Here is a 15,404-nt window from a genome sequence, read left to right on the forward strand (position 1 = left end):
TGGATCAACCTGCATGGGCTTCTCTGAGCAATGTCTTCTCTCGTGCTCCCCCTACACACGCACGCTTCGAGGACAGTTTTCTGCAACAACTGAGACAGAGTGAAAGGGTTATGGTATTGGGACATTTAATATGTAGTGTATCTGATGAGAAAAAGTTGAAGTGTCTTGAAGATCACCTTGGAGAGGATCAAAACTAATGTTTTGTCATATATTCATTATCTGAGGTGCGTCATGGTCTGTGTTTGTCGTTTTTAGGTTCATGATTTTTCTTGTGTACCTTTGTGTCTCTCATTAAACCTTATTGTGTCCACCTGTGAGTGTCCTCCCACTCCTTAGTGTTGACGTGACAATCAGCTCTCTCCAAGCTCTATCCAGGTGTTTCTTGTCTTGTCAATTTGTTTGCATTTATTTCCCTGGTTCCTTTCAGTCCTTCTTCATTGTCTCCTGTCTGTTGCCCCTTCCTCAGCGTGTTTCAGTGTTCATAGTCAGGTTATAGTTATTTTGCGAGTGTTTGATTTGTTACTTTATCTGTGTTGTTTTGCACTTTATATTTTTGATTTACCCAGTACCTTGTTTGCATTTTTGGCACTATAAATTAAATACCCCTATAATTCATTCCCTACCTCACTTCCCTGCATTTGGGTCCTCCGACACCTCAAAATTAAATCTGACAGAATGAAGATATCAGTGATTATAAAAATGTGATTCTGGGGGAAAAATGATAAAAACAGGATTTGAAGCTTTATAACATGTAATCAGCTTCACACAATATTATTACAAGCATGCATTTTTCCCTTGGTTTTGATTTGCATTTGCTACGTTAAAGTTACTGGGCCTATTTTCATGCCCAGCTCAAGTCTAGTACAAAGCGCAGTCTAACTGTGCGCATGGGTGGAGTTTTCTTTCTTTTGGTATTTTGCTTGAGTAGTGCAGTTAGAAGAGAGTGTTTGCGCCGTTGTGGTAGTGAACACAGCCAACTCCCAACCAATACTAGTGGCTCCAAGCTCAATCATTTTAAATTCAGCACAGACAGAAGCACACAGGCTACATGGTGGAAGTACTCACTGGATTTGATGCAGGAAATCGATAGTGCAAAGTGCATTTCCGGTAAAAAGAATTACAAGAGCTCCACTTGCGGATGATGTAAATTTGGCCACACTGTGCATGGGCACTTGGTGACCGCCTTCCACTCCAGATCGTGCATCCGTGTGTGACAACAGCAACTCTTGCGATCAAATGACATTATGAGTATGTTGCCTTCCTAATTATTATAATCACGGATATTAGTACTGGCAACTTATTGCTATTGTTTGTTGACAAAGGCGGATGCATGTTTCTAGGGAAGAATGACTAAATGAACATGCGAAGACCACATTCACAATTACACAGGACACGCCAAACTCATTGATTTATTTAACTTAGCAATTTCAGTCAAAAAGATGGAAGTCAACATGACTGCCATTGTGATTGTTATTATGTGAATTGCAGTAGACTGCTTCCAGTTCACTGCATGGCAAAGTTTAAAATAAAAGCCAACCAAAGTGTGTATTTCCCATTTATTATTGGCTTGGTGTTGATTTTGTAATTGGCCTTTGAAGCATTAGCAACACAAAATATACACTTTTAAATTGTTTTTAAAGTTATCAAATGGGCTTTTCTCTACTGTAAATCAAAATCTCATGATCTCCTTAACTTGCTTGATCCATCAAAGTTAAAAAGTTTGTAACTCCACAAGGCGTGGGAAAATGGTCATGACGATCTGTTTATTTTGGTGTCTGAGTTGCAAATTTAGGTTGTTTTAATTACGGGAACACACTAACAACAACTGCTTTTCACAAACCTGTTATAATTGAGCATTACAATGGCAACCATCAAAACTACTGTGTCTACTGTTTCAAAATCGCTGGAATAATATCGTGACAATACGAATCGGCGGTTGTAGATAGGTTGAGTGATGTTGCGTTGAGCTGTTTCCATGAATTCTCCTGGCTTTGATGCAGTGTTTTGTCCAATTTTGGCAAACCTGTCGGCATGGATGCCGCTATCTTCGTCATCCACTCTCGCCGGCCCGCCTACTCGCCCATCCAATCACAATTCTAACAGCAGGCGTATTTTTCTGCCAATCACCTAGGATTAACCCCCCGCCCCCTCCCAAAAAAATTTAATAAAATCGGTTAGTAGGTGAATTTGAAACACAAATATGCTCCACTGTAATAACACACAGGAAATTCAATCACCATTATCATAATGAGTCACTTTGGTACACTGTGTGTACAGAAACAGTGCTTTATTCGTTACATTTGCAAAAAATGGGACAGAATATATGATTATAATTGTATCAAATGGAATTTAAAAAGTAACAGCAAAATAAAGTTCTAAAATTAAGTTTGTTGAGGAAAAGACTGGTAATGAGAAACTGTATCTGTATTGTAAAGCAATAGTTTCAAAGAGAAAGGTCACAACAATTACAAACTCCATAACACAATAACACTGAACGTCGACATGACTTTAAAAGTCACAACACAACAACATTGAACGACAGTGCAATTGCAAAAGCCACAACGGAAGTGACCGAAACTCCCACGGGATGGGAAAAGTCGCCAAGCTGGAATAGTAATGTTAAACTTTAACAATTTTAATGTAAATCTTAACAATTATGATGTCAAACCTTATGTCCACATGATATTATTATCCACACAATATTAAAAATTACAGTAACGAATTGGACAGGAGGAGTTTCCAACTTCGCTTATCAAAACCGTAATTTACTGCCTCAGATTTGTTTTATCTTTACATTAACTCCTCATTAGCAACGTCTAATACGTGGCTGGCAAGTGACAGCTGTCCTCTTGTACAAGTTGAAACTGTCTTACACAGGGACAAACCACGGGAATATCACCAATAAATAATTTGAAAAACAGCATGAATAATTTCTGACGTTGCTCCAGTGACACAAGGTCCAACAATAAAAGAATGACTTTATTTTCATTACGTTTCCAGCTTTGAATCTGTTCCGATTCCGGGGGAGTTTCGATTACATCCGTTGTGGCGTTTGCAATTGTTGTGACCTTTCTCGGCTGCCGTACTTGTACTTTTTCTGTTGTTTTGTTTTCACCGTGTGTTTAAACTAAATATGTCACGTCCAAAACACATTTTGGCTCCAGTTGTTCTTTGAGATGCCCCAGAAAGCCAAAGACTGAGAGAAAAAAAAAGCCCTCTTACTCATTAACTACAATTATCCTGAAGGATAGAAAAGAAGCATTATTCTCAGTCGGAAAAGGGTGGAGTGCCCTCTCCAGGTCGGGGAGGAGATCCTGCCCCAAGTGGAGGAGTTTAAGTATCTTGGGGTCTTGTTTACGAGTGAGGGGAGGACAGAGCGAGAGATCGACAGGCGGATCGGTGCAGCCTCCGCTGTGATGCGGACGCTGTATCGGTCTGTCGTGGTGAAGAGGGAGCTGAGCCAAAAGGCGAACCTCTCGATTTACCGGTCGATCTACGTTCCTACCCTCACCTATGGTCACAAGCTGTGGGTCGCGACCGAAAGAACAAGATCTCGGATACAAGCGGCCGAAATGAGTTTCCTCCGCAGGGTGTCTGGGCTCTCCCTTAGAGATAGGGTGAGAAGCTCGGCCATCCGGGAGGGACTCAGTGTCGAGCCGCCGTTCCTCCACGTAGAGAGGAACCAGATGAGGTGGCTCGGGCGTCTGTTTAGGATGCCTCCTGGACGCCTCCCTGGGGAGGTGTTCCTGGCATGTCCCACCGGCAAGCGGCCCAGAGGACGACCCAGGACACGCTGGAGAGACTACGTCTCCCAGCTGGCCTGGGAACGCCTCTGCATCCCTCCGGCAGAGCTGGAAGATGTGGCTGGGGAGCGGGAAGTCTGGGCTTCCCTGCTGAAGCTGCTGCCTCCGCGACCCGACCCCGGATAAGCGGCGGATAATGGATGGATGCATTATACTCATTAAATTCTAGCCTCCACTTTCACTTCTAATGTATGCTCTGATGAGTTCACTATCTATCCTCCTCATTTTTCTCTTATCGACTCCCACGTGCTTTAAGAGGAGAATGAGTGGAAACTTAATTTAAGTTCAGTTTAACGTTTTTAAAAAAATCTGGAAGAGAAACATTTTATGGTCAAAAGTATTGGGATTTTTTTCTCCCTTGCAATGACAATTTTTCCCGCATAAGTGCTTTCTAGGTAACCCCAAAATCTCCCAGATGTCATAAAGTTTAATTCAGAAATATGTGACCGTTTTAGTCATTTGCCCCTGGGGTCTTATGAATAACAATCTTGAATGCAATAACCACTACCTGCATTTTACTTGTAGATGCCAATGCCTGCCCGTCGAAGGATTTTCAGTGCCATAACGGCAAGTGTATCGCACCCAGCTTCGTCTGTGACGGCGACGACGACTGTGGTGATGCCAGCGATGAAGAGAAGTGCTCAAATCCCACCTGTGGCCAGCAAGAGTTCCGCTGCAATGACTCCGAGTGTATTCCAGCTCTGTGGAGCTGTGACGGCGATCCTGACTGTAAAGATAAGTCGGACGAATCTATGGAGCGCTGCAGTAGGATGACTGAGCCCCAGAAACCACGTTGCATGGTGAGCGAGTTCCAGTGCGGGAGTGGAGAATGTGTCCGCATAAACTGGAAATGTGATGGAGATGCCGACTGCAAGGACAAATCCGATGAGACAAACTGTCGTGAGTAATCTGTCAATCATAAATTCAATGACATGCCGGTACACTCACGGGACACCTCATTAGTTACACATAAGCAATGATTGTATATTTTCCATGTAGTTTATGTGATGTAGTACTGCAGTGCGTTGTGATTTTAGTTCCTTTATTTTCTACAAGGAAGCAGAAAAATATCCACTAATACTCTTAAATGTCTGCTAAAATTGCAAAGAAATGAACTGATGACTACAGCAATGGTTATATCACAGCCATGCATGCATCAAGTGCCTACGCTCATGGCCCCATGCTTTGCATTGCAAATGGAATGGCATTCGATTCATCTGATTGAACACTTAGTGTGTGCTATATTTCTGCCAATAGCAAAATTGGTTTTCAATCCACGATTTCAACTTCTCTTTTTAATAAGCTCTAAATCTTCAAATGAGGATGGCATTTTAGTTGTATGATGGTAAGATTAAAAAGAGAAATTACCCATTAGCAAAATTCAGCATTCACACAAGTACCTCAGTTGTGACTGGTGAAAGCATAATGATGGTCACTGCAGATCACATTTTCATTTGTATTGAATTTGTATCTGATTAGAGTCCCAGTACACTTTGTATCCTTTAATATGAAGAAATATGAATGAGTTTCAAAATGACTGAAGGATGATCAATATTAACTTTGTCATAATGATCCAAGCATGGGCTGCCATGCAACCGTGGGACCAGCAAAAGCAGGCGAAGCTGATAGTGCTTATGTGACTGTGTGTTTGTAGCATGTGCATGTGTGGGAGGTGAAGGTCCGCCATGGAGCACAAAGCCCATCTGGTTCGCTCTTCACACCACTCAGGGACATGACAGCAGACTCGTGCTTGCAACGTGAAAGATGCACGTCTTCACAAGTTACATTTTCCGTGCAGGGACTTTAAGTGTCAAAGCTAACAGATGTGGCAAACATAGCTGCGCACACTTGGTTGCTGGCATACACGTGGCACGCTAATTACACAATTCAAAGAGGCTTTGTACAATACATACGCCCATCTGGCATGACCATGTTGAAATCTAATCTTAAAACAGATTCTTCAGTGTTTTACCTCCTATTTGAGATGACTCCTTCACTTAACGGGGTCATATGTAAAAGTGGCTTGTATAGTTGGGTCTCTGGTGTGCCTGCCCACCCATGAAGTGTGAAATTAAACAACCAAGTAAATCTTTTGTTGGCTGCCTTTTCCGAAAAATTGTGTCTGTGAGCAAGCCTTTCTCGGTTTTGTGAATTGCCCTTCGGCAATTCGGTTGATTTAAAATAAAAGGCCGCAGATGGAATTTTTCGGCTCATCACTTGGCAGTTAGCGAGGCCAAAGACGTGCCCCAGTAACTGCTGCTTGAGGGTTTTTTAAAGCATACCTGCAAGAAGAGTTTGGAAAAACTCCTTGATTTATATTGTATTTAGTGAAAAAGTTCCTGAGGTACCAACAATTAGTAACTCTCAATTTGTTGCACTGCTCTGGCTCCACCCTGGTCATCAATGCTTGGAAGCCGTACTCAGGAAATGCGTTATACCAAAATATTTCAACAAAGTGTGACAAGTGCGTCTTACGTATGCTGTCATTCGATTTGTGTTTCAAAACCCATATTGTGTTTCTGAACAACTCAATTGAAAGAATGAAGTATTTTGGACGGGTGAAGTGAAAAGAAAACACCTGAGAAAATGTTTTTGTGCAAACTGGGGATGCAATTGTGTTCTTAATTTGCCAGTCGCAGTCAAGCTAAGGTTAAGTGGAAGTCAGCTCACCAAATCTCACGTTCAGCTGTTTCACTGGGCTTTTCCTGACATGGCAACACCAAACTAATCTGTTTCATAATAGAAGAGGAGGTTTGGTGGTACAGTAGCGCTTCCTCACAAAGTGGCACCAATGTGTGGTATATTATTTATTGTCAAGAAGCATTCTAACATCAAAGAAGTAATCTACCAAACACAAATGACCTCTCTTTTTGTGATGTTTTTTTTTCTGTTCAGGGTCAAATGTATTACGGCACTTTTTCACTTTATAATGAAAAAAAGAAAAAGTAATCAAATCTATCAGAACTCAGCTCTTAAATGCAAATGAGATATGTCAGCATCGTTTTATCTGCTTTGTTTCTTTAGTCTCACGTATAGTTCCTTTGCCTCTATTCTGTGTGATTTCATGAATGTGAAATGCAAAATAGATATATTTTTCATTGCAGGAAAAAAAACACAAACACGGCAGTAAGGTGTTTGTGTTTATGATAATTCTTTCTGATTCTGAAACCCACCAATATAAAGATTACTCTCTTCATTCATTAAAAAAATGCTTTCTACCTTTTCACATTTATTAGAAATCCGCCGTTGCACATACCCAAGTTTCACCATTGTTCCCTTTTCTGACTAGAAAAAAGAGAAAATAAGCATTTTGTGAAAAGATTCATTCCAAACTGAACTTTGACACAAATATTTTGCTTTTGTGACATCTCAAACATCGAAACATTTAATTCCTTCATAACCAACACCAACAAAGTGGTTTTGATGATGAAATCAAGTATTTAAAGTACAGGATATACAATTTTCAAATTTTACCAGACTGTATGAACATCGAACTATATGCAAGTTTGTCCGTGCCCGCATGTCCGTGTGTGTTCACGTGCATGCCAGCGGATGGTTGTGGGCATTTGTTCTCCGCAATTAGTACTTTTTACAATTTTTACATTTGGAAAAATATTTACTTTGAGCTTGAACGATATAAAGGTTTGTGTGTCTTGTTCACAATATGTTCTCATCTGTGAAAAACGGCTCCCAACAGTTAACATGATGGTCAGAGTTCATCTCTATAAACTATAACATCCATCCATCCATTAACCAATCCTCACGAGGATAAAAAAAAAAATCATCCCTATACTTGTTTATTCTGTAGAAGTCCCATTAGGATATATGAATGCCAAAATATTTGAAAGCTGTAACCCTATACCTGAATTTAGCGCATCTAGTGATCGGCCAGGTTTACTGTACTATATATCGTGAAGGAAATAGACATAGAAATGGAACAACAACAACGTCCCATTTTCAGCAAAGACTTACTACACGACATAAAAGCAGAAATCTGTTCTAAATGTGTGACGATTATCAATGCGTCGTAGTTGGCAAAATCTGGAGAATTGAGGGTTGATATAATGAGCTGAGCTGATATCTCAATTGTAGAGAGGGAAAAGATTTGCAGTCGCCTACAACGTCTGAGCACTGCCATTGTGGTCAATATTTGATGAAAGACATCTCGGGCATATGCTGAGCCTTTCCGGCCATTTGCACAGTCAGCTGAATTATCTGTTTTTGTCCATGAAATTGGATTTTCGTCCTAATCTCAACTAGTAAAATTGAATAACTCCATTGGGTTGATTGTGAGGATCTGCAATGTCTTGGGAATTTTACGATTTTATCATAAAAACTAAGTTGACAAGAATTACAGCAAAAGGAATTGAAGATGGTCGAAAATATGGAGTTGTTCCACTCTCTACAGCTGCAGAAGCTTTTACTCTCCTGCAAATACTTGTACGTGTGTTGGGGAGGGCAGGAAGGGCCATCAGATTATGTTTCCCTCTCTTGACAGAGACAAGTCAAATGAATTAATATAAGAATTATTACACAGCTAGTTAAAGCGATAATGAATTAATCACCTTTGCTGTTGGAACATTCCCGGTCACACGCTCAATAATTTCACAAACACACTAAATAGACGGACTGGGCAGTGAATCATTTGCTCTAACGCGACAAATAATATACAACCCACATGTCCACTTTGCATATATTGTAAGAGCAAGTGGAATTGTAAAATTTTTGGCTGACTTGTGCCCAGTGAGGGTAAATTCATGATGTCAATGGTGACAGAGTTTTTCTCAAACAAAGGAATGGTGTACTTATTGCTTTTAGTTGTCTGAAAAAAAATAAAACAATAATGTTTCAAATCCTAACCTTCCTCCTTACCTGTATTATTTTCCTCAGCCCTGCTTACATGTCGACCTGATGAGTTCCAGTGTGGCGATGGCTCCTGTATCCACGGCACCAAACAGTGTAATAAAGTCCATGACTGCCCGGATTACAGTGATGAAGCCGGTTGTGTAAATGGTAAGAAATATTTGCAGAAATTAATGAAAGGAAGTACCGTAATCATTGAAACCTTTTTTTGGCCTGAGTATATGCAGTGCAGATTACCACCTTGGTGCTGCGAAACATGGTGATGCAACCATGTAAAACAACTTAGTTCATTGTTAATAATAATAATAATTTGGAAAGCATTTTCAGGCTGCAAAGAGTAAAATACAACGTTAAAACACAAATAGTGGTAAAAACACCAACATGTAAAACAAACTGGATAAAATACAAAAATGGACACGGGACATATCTGGAATTTGAGAGAGTAGTTCAGGCGGAACAGATGGGTTTTGAGTTTAGTTTTGAAAAACAGGTAGGGTGGTGCAAATCCGGAGGTTAGGTGGGAGAGAGTTTCAGAGCAGGGGAGCAGAGTGGCTCAAGGCTCTGTCCCCCATGGTGCGGAGGCAGGCAAGGGGTACAGTGAGAAGGACAGAGGAAGAAGACCGGAGAGCGCGGGACAGAGTGGCAATATGGACAAGGAAACAGTATGGTAGTCCTTAAATATGCAACCAAAAATGCAAATTGAGAAAGGAACCTGACTGAGGTAGGAAATTAGCTCAGAATTTTGCAGGGTCACTATTTGCAAAACTACCACTAGATTCTTTGGGCATTTTTTTCCCCAAAATATTTTTCCATCATGCTCAGTCACCTTTTCGACAGTTTATCCTCGTTGTCGTGCTGCTCGCGATTGTTTGCAACATTTCCTGTTTCCAGTTTTGTTAGAGCTCATCTATTGGTTGCTAATTTTGTAAGACTGAAAGACTTGTGATAACATCGAACACGTTTGATATTGTCATAAAGCCATGAGTAGGAAACAAAAAACAGAAGGGTTATTAACCATTTTCCACGAGATGACGGGCTATGACTCGAGTAAAGCTCTAAAAGTTCCTTGAAATTGAGAGACTGTGAAAATCATTAAACCAAACGCTCCACATGCAACTTTTTCAACTAACTGCCCACCCCCCAGTAAAATCCAAAGGGAAAATGTTCTACTACTTGCCAGGGGCTAACAAAAACTTGCTTTCCCATTTCTCGCCAACCAATACAAATTTCCCAAGTGAGGTAACCTCCACAGTCCACCCCCCACCCTCCAAGCTGCCATCATGCTTTACATTTTGATGACGCATGTGGCCCTCCAAAAATATTGGCACGGCAAGTTCAATTGCAAAAGTTCAGAATTCCAGCTTTTATTTCATGGTATTTACATCTAGAAATGTTAATCAACTCAGGACAGAGCACCCTTTGTTTGAAGACTCACGCTTTTCTAATTAGTAAAATTATCGGAACGCACATTATTGATTTAATTTCAAGTGAATAACATTCGTTGACTTCTCCAGACAGTTGCATTTTTCATTTGAAATGCTTTTCCAGGGATTCTCCAATTACATCTATGATCATATTAATTTTATGGCATTATAATGCTTTACGACAAATAATGAAAGTTTTTCATTTTTTTTTAAAATGTAATTTCTGTGCCTGTGTTCACAGTTACAAAGTGTGACGGTGCTCAACACTTCCGCTGTAAGAATGGAGACTGTATCGACAGCAGCAAGGTGTGTGACAATGTAAAAGACTGCAAGGACTGGTCTGATGAACCTGTGAAAGAGTGTGGTAAGATCATGATTCTCTGTACAAAACACACACACACACACACAGGCTCTCATTTTACTGAAAGCTTCACTACCGCCAGTATATGATGTATGCTCAAGCCAGTACTGCAACTGCCTAACGCATTCATTTCCAGGCATCATCAACTATCGTACAGTTCTTCTAATGTGGGCGGTCACTCTTCCTGATAAGAAGAGCTTAATTTGATCAAGGCAGACTAAATCAGGACATTTCTCAACTGCCTTGTTATGATCAAAGACCCTAGCGCCTCTGCCCTCTAGTGCCGGCTTAAACAGGAAAATGTGATCAGACTACATTGCCCATTAGGAACCACACAGATTATCTGCTCTCCATAGATAATTAGCCCTTAGCAAGTTTTAGTCACGGTTTTCATTTGCCTCTCATTGCAAAGTAAACAGAGTGCTGCAGTTGAGAAAAAGGAGACAGGTTTGTGAAATTCCTCAAGGCACTGCGGCTTTCTTTTTGGTCTAATTGCATGTGCAAATAAACTGTACATGTCTTGAATAAAATGTACAAACTGCACTTTGTACATTAATTTGTACCACATATGATTGTATGATAATCAAGACTATAGCAGTAAGTGTAAGCATTTTATGGCATAGCTGTCACTTTTTACGCAACCCTCGGTCAGGTGGGTGCTAATGGATATTTCGATAACATGTCAATGGCATGTCGGAACGTGCGCTTTCGATGATGTCGCAATGCGTCCACACAAATTGGTACACCCACAGACGATGCTGCCCTATGCACTGAGCGTACTCTCCAAACATAGGGAGTGGCGGGCCTGGACCAGTTTTCTGAGTTTGGTGATGAAACACTCGCAACCTGAGCTATGATTGGTCGTTGCCTAGGCAACTGTGATGTCATTTTCAGGTGACAGAAAGTGGCAAAAGGGCCACCCCTTAGATGGATAAAAACAAGTGCATTGAGCTGCTTGCTCCACAAACCCAATATTAATCAGAATACCGTGTTTTGTTGTAAAGAAAATCTCAGGGGTGACTTCCCTTGGGGATGGTATTTCCAGTATTCAGCGTAAACTAGGAGAATGGTCATAACAATTGCAAACAACACAACAACTGAACCTCGGCAAGGCTTTTAAACCCACATCACAGCAACATTGAACTACAGTGCTTTTGCAAATGCCACAACGGAAGTGACTGAAACTCCTGTAAGACTAGAAAAGAAGCAAAGTTGAGAAAGTAAGAAAAATACAGTAGTTTTATTGTGTAGCAATGTCAGAAATAATTTCTGCTGTTTTTCAAATTATTTATTCGTAATATTCCTGTGGTTTGTCCGTGTGCACAGTGGGTTCAACTTGTACAAGAAGACATCTGTCACTTGCCAGCCATGTATTAGACGTTGCTAATGTGGAGTTAACAATTGTTAAAGTTTTACATTACTATTCCAGCTTTGCGTCTTTTCCCATCCCGCTGGAGTTTCGGTCACTTTCATTGTGTCTTTTGCAATCACATTGTAGTTCAATGTTGTTGTGTTGAGGCTTTGGCAGTGGTGCCAAGGTTCAGTGTTGTTGTGTTGCGGTGTTTGTAAATGTTGTGACCTTTCTCTGCCACCATTGTAAACCTACCAATTAAATAGTCAATATCCGGACATGTACAACTGTGTACAAAAGGTCTTTTTTTCTCAAGTGATTTGTCCCTGTCTTGTCTTGAAGCAGCATTCTTACAACTGCAATGGTATATATTAAAAAATAACATTGAATGGCAATATAACATTAATTTATATATTAAATATTTAAAAAAAAAAAAAAACATTTCTCAACAAATGTGCGTGGTAATTTTTTGGAGGGAGCAGAAAACTGAAGTTTCACTCATCACTTCCGATAAAGTAGGGCACAATATATCATGACAAACATTCAAACCAGGACATCACTAGCATTCAAAAATTGCTGGGTGAGGTTGGGCAGTGTTTGAATTCAAAATGATTCTGGTTCCTCGATTCGATTCAGGTTCCTAAGAATTTTTAAAACAAAAGTTTTAAATGTATATAATCCAACACTTTTTTTGTTTATATCATCACTATAAACTTTACCAGTCACTTAATATAATTATATAATATGAATTGAAAGAACTCACAACCTCTAGAAAGTACAATAATGCAGCAGGTACTTAAAGCTTGCTACTACTGAAGACCCGTTGACGGGATCGCCTAGTGTAGGAAACAGTATATGTAAGCAGTTTACACCAACGTACCCCGTACGTGTACGTGTATGTGCATATTCTGTGCATGCTAAGCCAAATGAATTAGTGTGAAAGATGACAAGTATAATGGCTATTAAATCTTCCACGTGATCACTTACCTTCACAACATGCAAGGGTACCATTTTTTGTTTTCATGTGCAGTTGGTCATAAGATTAATTTTTTATTTTAAATTTGAGGCAGACACATGAAGCTTACCTGTTTGCATACCCATGCAAGTATTAGTTTGCTTTGCCGCTCAACATAAATTTGTTAATTATGTAAAAATACAATTTTTTACATTGGAATGGAATATAATATCTAATAGAATAAAGACAATTTTCTGACTTGCAGACATTTTCATGCAATAATCACAACACTTTATACTCTGACTTGATGTCTCTTGAGCGATGTGTTGCAAACAAGCATATCACTTTGAATTTGTGATAGCTCTCTTTGGGGATCTGCCTTCATCCGTCTGATTTCAAAAGTTTCTCCCAGGAGTCGGCGGTTTCCCGTCGGTCAGGTTTGCGTGGAGGTTGAGGACGAGGAGGACCCAAACGCAGGGAAGCGAGGCAAGGGAACTTAAATGGTGTTTAATTGATGAAACAAGCAAACAGAACTTGGAATAAATAAAATATCAAAGTATAAAACAACTGGGAGCAACGAAAAACTAAAAGTAAAAGTACTTAACTAAAAAAGGCGAGACAGGCAGGAGGACAAGTGACGTGGACATGAACATCTGACACGGACAATGCACCGACAAGAACTGAAAGTAAGCAAACAAATTAAGGAGACAACGAGGAGCACCTGGACAAGTTGGAAGGAGCTGATTGGGTAACACTGGGGCTTTGAACACAGGTGGACACAATGAAAATGACGAGACACACCAAACACAAGGAAAACGCATGAAACTAAATACTAAACCAAAAACAACAAAGACAGATAATGACACCGTCGTCTATCCTTGCAACCAACTTTAGTTTTCAAACAGCATAATACCGTAATATTTTTATTATATAAAGTTGAAGTATCAACTCCTGATTTGTAAAGTATAAAATTAATAGTTTTAAAATACTTAAAGAAAAAAGTAAACGTAATGCATAGAGAAAAAAATTGCATTAAATAGGTAGTCAAGTCAAACATTTACTTGTTAACATGTTCTATGTTCCCTGGTAGTCAAAATTCGGTTTTCTGAGTCATCTCATGTTCGTGGAAAAGTAATTAATCAGATGATTCTTTCCCAGCCCAACGTTTTGGACTTGCGTTAAGGGCAAAAGCTTGGATCACATCACAGGGTCATATTGTGAATCACAGCAGCCCCCCACCCCCCCCCCCAAAAAAAAAAACATTTTTATGAAGACCATCATTATTAGAATCCTCCCATTATTCTAACCACTTCTCCTCATAAGAACCTATCCCAGCTGTCTCCTGGCAGTAAGTGGGGTACACCCCAAACTGATTGCCAGACGATTGCAGGGCACACACAGTCTAACACACATCCACGCAATCACACCTAGGGACAATTCAACATGTTCAATTAACCTACCGTCCATGTTTTGGGAATGTGGGAGAAAACTGAGGTACCTGGAGAAAACCCACGCAGGTACTGTGAGCGCATCCAAACTCCTCACAGGAAGGCCGGGGCCGGATTTGAACCCATGACCTATGCATGCACTGTGAGGCAGATGTGCTAAAACCAGTTGTTTATTGTGCCGGCCTCAAGATTATAATACCATCTTGAAATGCTATATCAAAGTCTAGCCATTTCAGCTTGCGTATATGCCGATGAAAATGATCACATTTAGTACACAATTTGGGAAAATGAAGCTTCAAATTTACTTCATGAACCAGTTGCTGTGTTTTTTTAACTCCTCTAGATGCCACTCCGTTTAACACTGGGCTGAGAGCTCACCGTCTTGACAATATTTAAACCCCTTTAATTAAACCACCAGTGGCATTTAAAGGAGGCAAAAAAAAATACAAAAACTGGTTCATGAAGTGAATTTGAAGTTTCATTTTCCCATCACTACCTACAAAGTGCCTTGTGTACTACTGAGCATGAACATGTCTATTTCATGGAACAGGATATATAATAACAACCGGTAATTCAGTATTTTAATGGTGCAAAAAGTCCAACTTCAATGGCATGTCATCACTAACCTTCATTGAAAGGCAAGTGTGCATCCTAACTTTACTGCAGAAATGTGTGAGGGCCACAGATCAAAGATGACAAAACAAAAAATAATTAACGTTAATTACAAATATATTATAACAATAATAAACTTCAAATAACAACAGCAGATATTTGTCAGTTCAGGTTTGGCTAATCACTGAATGAAGTTCATTTTGACTCTCACTTCTTATTCAACTCGTTCTTTTATCTCGGACAATCAGTCTGTCTGAGATAAAAGAACCAATGAGTTGAGGTTTGGCTCATGTAAAATTTCAGCTATCACACAAAGCCCGTCAAACGAGCATGCAACATTGAATCACAGCCTGTTGCTTGCCAGCACACCTTGACATGTCTCACTAAGTGCCAAGCCATAGTCAACTGTACATCCACTATTATCTGGCACTTGTACATCAAGTATTGCATATTACCCCAAGTTAAACTCCAAGTATGATCAGGGATGTGCAGTGGTTGGCTCTCTTTTCTGGCTACAAACCTTCTCGCTGCTACTACTTGGCTCAGTTGGTTCACGGCCAGTCTGACATTTTACCGGCTTGTCTGAA

General features: G+C 40.1%; 1 protein-coding gene across 3 annotated transcripts in view; it reads left to right on the forward strand.

Annotated features, from left to right (window-relative positions):
- The window catches only part of lrp8 (low density lipoprotein receptor-related protein 8, apolipoprotein e receptor), a 167,993-nt gene that overhangs the window by 102,823 nt on the left and 49,766 nt on the right, over nucleotides 1-15,404 (forward strand). For all 3 annotated transcript variants that reach the window (XM_088313999.1, XM_088313997.1, XM_088313998.1), the window contains exons 5-7: nucleotides 4,329-4,703; nucleotides 8,694-8,816; nucleotides 10,332-10,454. In XM_088313999.1, coding sequence (XP_088170125.1) covers nucleotides 4,329-4,703; nucleotides 8,694-8,816; nucleotides 10,332-10,454 — 621 coding nt within the window. The remainder of the gene's footprint in view (nucleotides 1-4,328; nucleotides 4,704-8,693; nucleotides 8,817-10,331; nucleotides 10,455-15,404) is intronic.

The sequence above is a fragment of the Idiotropiscis lumnitzeri genome, chromosome 13 (assembly GCF_059441095.1).
Source record: "Idiotropiscis lumnitzeri isolate Australia: NSW breed Sydney's pygmy pipehorse chromosome 13, RoL_Ilum_1.0, whole genome shotgun sequence".
NCBI lineage: Eukaryota > Metazoa > Chordata > Actinopteri > Syngnathiformes > Syngnathidae > Idiotropiscis > Idiotropiscis lumnitzeri.